The sequence below is a fragment of the Centruroides sculpturatus genome, unplaced genomic scaffold (genome assembly GCF_000671375.1).
Source record: "Centruroides sculpturatus isolate CEXI.00-Female unplaced genomic scaffold, Cexi_2.0 scaffold30, whole genome shotgun sequence".
In the NCBI taxonomy this organism is placed as follows: Eukaryota; Metazoa; Arthropoda; class Arachnida; order Scorpiones; family Buthidae; genus Centruroides; species Centruroides sculpturatus.
Window position 1 is genome coordinate 1,021,369 of NW_019384755.1, and position 11,037 is coordinate 1,032,405.

At 27.1% G+C, this 11,037-nt stretch overlaps 1 protein-coding gene across 1 annotated transcript in view; it reads right to left on the bottom strand.

Annotated features, from left to right (window-relative positions):
• The window catches only part of LOC111628689 (protein Lines homolog 1-like), a 26,535-nt gene extending 16,068 nt beyond the window's left edge, over positions 1 to 10,467 (bottom strand). Inside the window, exons 1-5 of the mRNA XM_023372518.1 lie at positions 9,570 to 10,467; positions 6,143 to 6,244; positions 2,885 to 3,033; positions 2,542 to 2,806; positions 731 to 984 (exon numbers count right to left, since the gene is read on the bottom strand). Coding sequence (XP_023228286.1) covers positions 731 to 984; positions 2,542 to 2,806; positions 2,885 to 3,033; positions 6,143 to 6,244; positions 9,570 to 9,585 — 786 coding nt within the window. The 5' untranslated portion in view covers positions 9,586 to 10,467. The remainder of the gene's footprint in view (positions 1 to 730; positions 985 to 2,541; positions 2,807 to 2,884; positions 3,034 to 6,142; positions 6,245 to 9,569) is intronic.
• Between the last annotated feature and the right edge of the window lie 570 nt (positions 10,468 to 11,037).

An 11,037-nucleotide genomic window follows, 5' to 3' on the forward strand; every position in this document is an offset into this window, starting at 1 on the left:
CCCCAGCATACGAAATTTTCAGGATACGACATGAAATTCGAACATATTTTTGCTCCACGATACGAACAAAAACTCACCATACGACGTTACATTAGTTCGCATTTTTCATTTGTTTTTCTTACTACAGTTATTTTTTTTAAATGTATTACTTGGCTTTAATTTGAGTATGTTTTTCGCGTTGGAACGAATTATTTGGTTTTACATGTAATCATATGGGAAAAGATGATCCACCTTACGAAATTTTCATGATACGATCTCAGTTTCGGAACGGATTAATTTTGTATACTGAGGTACCACTGTACTGTAATTGCAAGAGTAAGGATGGAAATTTATGTACATTCACATTATGTTGGACTTTTACTAAATAAAACACACAGAAGATAAAATATTTCAACAATTGCACAAAATGACATAGATCAAGTTAATTATGCCTAATTTTAATGCATTTAAAAAAAGCCATACGCATTAACAGAAGGATAAGAAATTATTGTATACTTTCAATAACTTTGGTTTTTGTTAATCGACAGCTTACAAACTCAATTTAGATTATTATTATTAGAATAAAATTAAAAGTTACATCAAATATAAAATAAAAAATTCAAAAAACTTAAAAAATTAATAATGTTTGCATATTTAAAATCAAGAAAGCTTATTAATTGTTATTAAAATAAAGCTATTATTACAATAAAAGTGATGATTTTAATGGAACATTACTTTTTGTATCACTTACCTGATTTATTACATTTATAAACTTAAAGCATATACTGGTAGAACAATTATAAGAAAATTCCAATAAGTCATGTCTTTGTTTAAGTGTTAAAAATTCTTTGTTAACAGGATGAATTTTTATAGCCATAGTTAAAATAAAATGCCATATATCTAAAATAATATCTTGTATCTCTTCTTCTTCATTTTTATTAATTAAACACATAACTAGATCGCTCCATATTTCTAATAATTCATAAAAAATATCTTGCTGTATTTCTAAAAAAATTTAAATTCATTAAATCAATAATATATTTACTTTTTATTGAAAAATTATAAATTAAAATATTAGCAATATACTGTAGTTGCAATTTAAATTACAAAAATGAAATGAAATAAATATCCTCTATCATATAATATTTGATTTCTAACTTTATAAAAATGTTTAAGTAAAATATTCATTTTAAATCAATAATAAAATTACAGTTTTCTTTGATTTTTTGTTTTGAGTTATTTTAATAATTATAATTGTAATTTATATATTAAATTAAATATTTATTCAAATTAAAAGTTAAATATTAATATTTAGCTTTTAATCTGAACAAATTGTATTTTAGATTTAATTATCTTCAAAAATGATATGATTGACTGTTAGTGTTTTCAGAATTCAATAAAATATAACTGAATGAATATAAATTACTCATAATAACATTACATTAAAATTGTATAATAAAAAAACTGGGTTCAGTTGCTAATCAATCACAGTTTTCTTTATGGAAAAAAATATATATAAATCTGCCTTTTCAGACATATCCTAAATTACCATGTTATAAATGTAAAAGATATTATAAAATAATTCTTTATTACGATTATTTTTCTGTTTTTTTTTATGTATGAAAAATTAATCAGTTTATTTATCAAGTTTTTGATAATATGAAAATAAAGATTTTAAATTTATCAAAGAAATGAAAATTCATTTGTCTTAAGTATAAAATATGACATTTATTTTATTATTAGAAACATTTTGATATATTAATATCCAAATAATCCATATGCAAATATTCAGACCAATATTTTTATACATGCTATCTACTTATCAAGAATTTGATTAGTTAAAGTATCAAAACCAGATAAATTATATAAAAATTAAGTATATAACTATGATAAATTGTTCACTTCTTATCACTTCTATCTGTATGTATCTATTTAGGAGTGTATTTAAAAGTGTTATATTTAGAAAAAAGTAATTAACATACTTTTTAAATTTTTTTTTATCTATTTTTCAAAACTGAATAGTATTGATAGATGCAATAATATACTGTATTAGGATTGCCAACCATCTTCCATTTTGGAGAACAGTTCTCCATTGAAGTATATTCTCCTCCCATCCTCCTTTTATAATAATGTCTTTCTTTTAGTACAGCTTTTATTGTTTTTGTTTAATTTTACTTTACCATCTCTGAAATATTGCTTGCAAACAGTGTTTCAGTATTTTATTTTCTTATTCTAAAGTAATAGTTTCATCTTCATCACTTGCTAGAGTAACAGGGGGAGACACTACTATTAATCTGATTTGGTTAAGCAAATAGAATTTAGGAAGTCAATTAGGGTTGCATTGTTCAACAGCTGGTAATAATTCTGACAATGAGTTTAAAACCCTATTTACTGTCTATTTAATATATTATAATTTATAGTTAGTCAACAAATATTTATAATTACTTTGTTGTAAATGTCCTCCTTTTTGTACAAGAAAGTTAGCAATCCTATATTGTACATAATTATTATAAAGTATTAACTTAGTATAAGTCATACATTACAAAGAAGTTATAATTATACCATTTATCCTTTCATCAGAAATTTCATAATCTTCACTTTTAAAATTCAAACTGATATTTGATTTATAAGAACAAATATCTCTCACAATTTCTAACAAACTATAATTATTAGCTTTCATACAGAAAATATGTTCTTTTAGTTGTTTAAATATGAAGTCCTTAAGATATTTTGATTTTTCAGAGGAAAATTGAAAGAGAATATCTATTAATAACTGTTTGATACTATATATGACATGTTTGTTAGGATGTGTAATCATTATATTTATCTGAAATGAAACAAATATAAAAAGTCATTAAAACTGAAATAAAAAATTGATTTAAAGTGTAAATTTGAGTAATCATACCAATTTTGTAGTAATATCTTCATTTAATAATTCTCTATATAAAAATTCATCTTTCATTCTTCTGTCTAGCTTTATAAACATTAAATGAAGAGTATTTACACTTAAAAGAAGAATATTTAATTCATTTGATGAAATAGTCTTCTTAAATCCTAAATAATAAAATAATCAATAGAAATTATCACACATACAATATGCATTTTACATAAGTCAAAGCTGAATAATATAATACAGTAAATTTAAATGTATTATTAATTATTACATATAATTTTACAAAATACTTTGAAACTAATATTTTTATATAATTAAAAGTTCTGAAGGAAACTTCTCAAATGTAAATCCAACTCAAATTGCTTTTCTCAAAACAAAAACTTGAGCTTTTTATTAAATTAAAAAAAAAATTCTTATCTCATAAAAGCAAATTGAATTTAATATGTGCATTTTACTAATATACAGAGTGTCCCTTAAGTCTGGACTCATAGGTGTTTCTCATATTACCATTTCTTTCAGTATAGAGAACAAATTCAAGTGATTTTGATGTTGGGAATCTGCAGTCACTGAGAAGTGGCCAGAGAATTCAATAGGTTCCATTCAGACTGCAGGCCAATCATGTACAGATGTGTTATTAAGCTATGCAAAATTTAAGGAAATTGTTACAAAATGCAGTGGATGTGGTCTTGGAGATTGCAATCTCACTTGACATGCAACAAAGGGACTTCTGTGGCCACTTCTCTGTGATTGTAGGTCACCATCATCAAAATCACTTGAATTTGTTCTTCTGTATTTAGTGACATGGTTTCCCTGTAATGAAAGAAATGATAATATGAGAAACTTGTATAGGTCCAGACTTACAGGACACCCTGTATATTTAGTTTAATTTTTTTTTAAAAATCAAAAGTAAAGATATGTTTTATGTTGACAAAATCTATTATTTAATTTAACTTTTAGTACTATTAACTTTAATTTAAATTTTACAGATTAAATGTTTGTTGTAATATTGAGAATGTAGTACTTCAAATTTTTTATTTCACTGAAAACAGACTGTAGATAGAATTTTGTTACTTTTCATTAGACAAAGTAAATAAAATTAAAAAAAAAAATCTTTTTAATTTTGAATATGTAAGATAAAAATCTCACATTTCTTCATTCATATATAATACAAGTGTAAAAATCTTTTACTTAGAATAATATACACTCCTCAAAAGTGAAATTATGATTCAATGAAGGAATGTGCAATAGACATGCAAATTGCAGGACTGGTAGATGTGATAAAGATATGTAAGTGATTAAGTTTGCATATGCATTGTGGAAATGAGACTGTATTCTAGAGCTGCATAACCTTGGTTTGTTGACGCATACAGTTGCCATGTATGATTGGCACAACATGAGTACTATCCAGTGATATGTGACACGATGGATGCAGGAACACACCAAAGAGGGAGTGGATCACACCAGTGCTTGGCAGAGCACATAGACTGGCAAATTTGCCAAATGGTCTGTTGGGACCCATTTGTCATTGTCATTGCAACTGGATCACTGAATGGCATTGGGTATTGTTTACAGATGAATCCTGCTTCTGTCTTTGGAGGAATGACAGCCTGGATGAGCTTGGCAGTAACCCAAAGAATTCTATGTGCCAGTTCTTTTTGTGGAGCATCACACTGGCCATCGTGTTTTATCAGTGGACAGCCCTGGTGCATATTTTAGGTATTCTGACAGCAGATCAGTACATCACACAAATTGTGGGGCCTGTGATTCAGCTACTAGTGCACCCAATACAGAGTTCCAGCAAGATAATGTCCAACTGCATGTCACATGGTGAATTTACATCCTTCCCCTGGCTGGCAGCCTTGCCAAATCTCTCTCCCATCAAACATCTGTGGGACCTGATCTGATGTGAGGTGCACTAGGGACCACAGCCACATACTGTAGATGACATGTGCACCGGAGTGAACACAGCTTAGCAAGGCAGGCAATCATTAATTGTTTGATTGATAATATGCCTCGCTTTACAGCTACTTGTAGGGGCTATATTAGTTACTGAATAAATAAATAGGTGTCTGTTGCATATCTTTGTTCTTTTAATCATTTGCATATGTCTGTCACCTCTACTGGTCCTGCAGTGTGCATGTGGCTATGTGCATTCCTTCACAGTGTTGTGATTTCACTTTTGAGAAGTGTATATAATTATTTAACTCATAATGAGATTATATCTAAGATATTTCTAATTTTGACTTTATAAGAAAGAATATTCTTCTATATTCTTTTGATTAGTTACATTTCAAAATATACTTTTTACTATAAAATTAATGTTATTAATCTTTATAGATTATTTCATATCAATATTAGAGAGGTTGTGGCTGACGTTTTCATCGTGGAAACGTGTACGTCATATGTTCAGCACCACCTTCTTGTAAGCCTAGAAGTTTGACACTGGCATTTGGAATTTCAGTGGAATTATGCTTGACGTTCCAAATGCCATTGTCAAATTTCTAGGCTTACAGGAAGGTGGTGCTGAACATATGACGTACACATTTTTGTGATGAAAATGTCGGCTGCAACCTCTCTATTAATTAATCAGACATTCCTAATCAATTATTTAAAATTTCTCCTATATTGTTTTATTAATATTTATGTATATTTAATTTCCAATTATTATGGATTTTTGTTTCCCATTTATAACATCTTTATCAATATCAATACTATTTTGCATCAAAATATTTTAAATTATAAATTAGATAAAAGTTATTATCATATCTTAAAGTACAAAAAGCAAATTTTTTTATGTAGCAAATGCTTTGTTTAGAAATTTCATGATAAAGTCTTAGTTAAACATTTAGGAATTTGAGTAATTTGAAAAAATAATTTGGTTTGATCTTTTTATAATTTAATAATTTGTAATGAAACTTTTATTAAGCTTTGTAAGTGAACTTGTAATAAAATTTTAAAATTGTATTAAAGAAAATATAATTAAATTAATTTAAAAATGTAATTTAAATAATTCAAAATAATTATAATTTTAAAATAATTATTTTTGTTTAAAAGTTTAATTAATAATACTAATAACTATGATAATCACATTAAAAAAACTGTATATATATATATACAATCATGCCAAATTAGTACAAACAATACAAAAAAACAGCAATAAAAATTAAAACAGTTGCTTTAGCTTGTGAATTTTTAAAATGTTTACTTAAAAATTCTATATTAAATAGACAAGTCACTATTTAGTAATAATATCTGATATCTAAACTTTACCAATTTCAAGTGATTGTATAATAACAGCTGATGAATCACATCTAATAAAATGGTTTTCTTCAACTTGTTTGTAAATACGAATTAAGTCTTCAAATACAGTATCTGAAAATAAATTTATATTTTAAAATTATTTATTTATCATTTCATATGGTGTTTAAAACAAAATTGGAAGTAGTTTAATTTAAAAAGTTATCTATGAATAATTTTTAATTGATAAATTTATTAAAAATTATTTTTAACTTTTTTATTTAATATTATCTATCTCTTAATTCCATACTGTGTACTGTATAACAATAAAGAAATAAAATTTATATTTATTATTATTATGCTGGGTTTAGTGAGTTATACTCTGTTAACACTGGTGGCTGTGTACTGTACTATGCCAGACCAAAGTCAAGGCATAGTAACCAAAACAAAACAAAGATTAAATAAGTGTGTCAGTGTGTGTGTCTGTATTCAGGAATTTAGGAAATTCCTGAATACAGACACTCATCTCATCTCGTAGTGCCGTATCAGGTTTTCCCGACCTCGGCCACACCAGGCGCAGATTAGTAAGTAGTTAGTAAATATGCCAAGGCGTTACTAGGGAAAGTTAGTACCCAGAGTGGTTTCCCGTTGCCTTCTCTGGGGTGCAATGTTACGCGAGGGGAACTAATGCCTTCCGGGAGGACTTTTATGGGGAACTGGCCTCCTATTTAGTCGTTATTGGCAAGGAGAAAACCCAGAAAACTCCAAGCAGCCAGCCTGTCCGATCGCGGCGCAAACCCACGACCGAACTCCCAGTGTTTAGGGTACGAAGACCACTCTGCCACTGGTGGGCACGAATACAGACACACCTTCCTTTAATATGACATGTATTCAATATAGTGACCTTCTGTAGTGTGATGTATGTGTTTCTATTTAATTGTAATGTTCCCAGGCTTTTATGTAGTTTGTTTGGTATGACACCTGTAGAGGAGAGAACAACAGATATAATAAGCACCCTATCCATCCTCCACAGATGCCTTATTTATTATTATTATTATTATTATTATATTTGATTAATTACATATAAATAGGATTAATGGGATAAAGCAATGCAACTTGTGGAGCAATCTTTCAAAGAGATACCTTTCAGAAGGTTTTTCTCTGGTAAACTGGCATTTGAAGCTAGAACTACTTAAAATGACTAAGACAAAACTTTTTAAGTAGTTCTAGCTTCAAATGCATAGAAGTGTAAACATGGCATCATCAGCCCAGCCAAGTTGTAAACTGGCACTTATTTAAGTGTTAGACACATGAAGAAAACTTGGAAAACTACATTGTAGCCAGCCCTTTGATTGGGCACAAACCTGTGACTAACTACCAGTGTTCAGAACTATTCACTGGTGGGCTATGTTAAATATCTTTAACTATACAGAAAATAATTTTATTGTTAATAAAATTTTAAATTAAATTTGTTTTTATTGTTATTAAAAACCTAAAGGTTATTAGATTATAAATTTTATCTTGTGTCTGAAGAGTTAAAAGATGGTCTTTTCATCCCTGTAAAATACTTTAACATAAGGATCCATTGTAAATTATATGATAAGATATTATTCATTAAAATTGTTTTGTGTAATAAATGAAGATAAAGAATTTTAGATATTCAATAAACAAAGACTGCTTGATTAAAGTTACAAAAATTATTTATTCTCAATATGTTTAGCTTCATGTTCTGCTTGTATGTACTGTAAATTGAATGTAGTAAGTGACAAATATAAACATCCATAAACCTAATGTTTAAATTAATGCCAAATGATTGCTGGATTACATCAGGCTATATGAAGTATTAATGCTACTAATGTAATACCCGACATAATCCAGCAATTGTTTTGTAGCAAGTGACATTTACTCTACTATCATTCAAAAACAATGGAAATAAATAACTGGTAACCTTAAGCAGTTTTTACTGAACATTATGTTGCCAAATTTCAATTTTTCATGAATTTTTATGATGTATTGTAGATCAAATTAAAATGAATAAAATCAATTTCTCCAGACAGGTTTAAATGAAAAAATCTCAATATTAGATTTTTCATAATAGAAAAAATACAATTAAAATTAATTAGCAGCATTAAGAAGCATTAATTAAAATGTAATTATGATCTTTAAATATACATTTTTAAATATATTTTGCATTTGAAAAATACAAGAATTTTTTTCTTGTATTTTTTGAACTTTGAAAAATCACAGTTGAAATACAAGAATATTTTATGATTAAACACTTCATACAGTTGAAATTTCAGCAACATATTAAACCCCCCATACAAAGAATGCTCATTCTAGCAACGACATTACATCACATTAAATAATTGATAGAATTTAGTGTTTATTATTACTTTAAGGTAATAAAATTTGTAATTTTTTTATTATCCTAAAATTGATAAACAGTAAAGTTTTCTGTAGTTAATAATTAAATATTCATAGTAATTTATGTAATTTACATTGAATTGCAATTTGTGATAAGCAATAAAAAAATGAAATAATTTCTGTTCACAGGACTAAACAAATACATTTTATTGATTAAGTAATTTTCTACAAAGTAACGACAAAACTCTGCAGATTATGTCCTCGAAGTACGATCACAAGAATGTCTCAAATCTCTTTTAATTTAATTAAGAGAATATCTCAACAAATCCAAAGGAAAATTGATTAAGTGTAGATCCAAGCACGGCCTTCACAAAATCCAACCTTAGACAATTTTGCAGCCATTTAGAACATTTCTCGATTTTGCCTTGCAGTAAGTCATTAAAGCAGTCCCCGATATTCTAAGAACAGGTTATCGGGAAATGTTTTAACAACATCCAACTAACAACATGAAACAACTGCAGGATATAAAAAAAAGTTAAAATTTGTGTAGAGAATGGAGATAGCATGGAGATTTTTATTTAGTAAACAATGGGATTTTATAGTCACAGTGCTTTTTGTGTCTGTAAAAACTGAATGTTTAATATTTTAAATATGAAGTTTAATAAGTGATATTATAATTTACAACGCCCTAATTAATATTGATAACGTTTTATGTAATTTTATTATTTTTTCCTCTTTTGATTGCGATAAACAAGAAAAACTGGAAATACAAGGTTATAATATCGTATTTAATATATCAAAATAATAAATTACAATAACAACAATTAATGTTAAATTATAAAAATTCAACATTAATATAAACATATTCGTCGGAAATCTTATAAGTTCGCGTATCATAGAGAATAATCACGGACTAATAAGTCTTCCACTTTTTTTAACCACGAAAAAAACATTAATATCTATGAAAATATTAATATTTATCGAATATCAAAATTTAATCTTAAATGAAATTAAATTATCTAAATTTTGTTAAAAGTATACTTAAATTAACCGATTAAAAGTTAAAACGAAAAAACGGGTAAAGTTCGAAACTAACTTGATATCTCCGACATTACGTCGAGAGTGGAGTCCGTCGACCGACGTTCAGTTCTCGTAAAACATCCGTGACTGTCATCGATGTGTATGAAATGTGAGCGAATTTTATATATATTTCGACAATTTTAAAGGAGATTTAGAAACATTTTTATCTTATTATCCTTTGTTAACAGGTTTCAGTTGCTAAATTCTAGTTGTACTAGCGATATTTCACAATCGTCAGAATATATAAGTTTCAGAAGCACGGTTCCACTTAGAAAGGTAAACATGTAATATATTAATTTACGGTAGAAGTTACCTTTAGTCAAATGGTACGATACACGCGTATAAGCATGTAACTTTAAAAGTAACTCCTATAGATAAGAGTGTATTTTTAAGGACGATTGAATTAATATAACCTATATTTTCTGGCGTAAAGTACAATAATACTTGGAAAATATGGGTTTTAATTAAACGTTGGATGAAATATATGCATATGTTTATTTAATTTGTCACATGATATTGATTTCTCAAGTTTTAAAGGATGTGTGAAATCAGTGTTTTGATATGATTCCCTCTGTACTTACATACTTTTTAATAATTAAAATATATATTAAATATGCATGATTTTTTTTCAGGAACTTGATTATGACTGTTATGTTCAGTTAAAACAAAAATATAATGAATAACGATACATTATAAACCTACAAGCCAACCAATGCTGTGTGTCGTTGGGCTAGATGACGATTATAGCCGTCTCGTAGCCCGATGACATACGACATTGGTTGGTTTGTAGTTTTAAAAATATAATGTGTTAAAATTTATGTTTTTGTTGTTTTTTCCCTTTTTGATTTTTAATATGATAAAATCAGAACAATATATACACTTATTATAAATTATACTGCTTGTTTCCAGGGCTATTGAGAGGGGGAAAATGAGGATATTTTCTCAAGTGGTTCCTACATCTATAAATTGTTATTTTTACCAACAAAAAATAAAATAAATTTAAGACCATCTCTTAATTAATTAATTAATAAAAAACAATCTAAATATTAAATTTGTTAAAATATATATATATATATATANAAAAATATTTTATCTGCAGTGAATTAGAGGAGATATTTAAGAATAAAACAATAACATATTCTAATTAAGGATGTGAAAAATTGGCTTAGAACTAATATATATATAAAGAAGCAAATAGGTTAAAAAAATCAATGGAAAACTCTACTGTTTAGCAACTAGACTAGTATGGAAACAAAATAGTTAAAAAAGCTGAGAAATAAAATATTTAAGACAATCTAGGAGTGTATAAACTAGAAATAATTCAAAAAGACAGGTAAAAATCTTACTCTATTAGATCCATATACTGAAATTTAATCGTAGAGTAAAGAACTATAAAGAATTCATGTTAAAACAAGTCTAAGGAATATCCCTTCCAAGTCCTGGAACAAAAGTGGCTCTTCCTGTTTGTCTATTCTTATCTACTT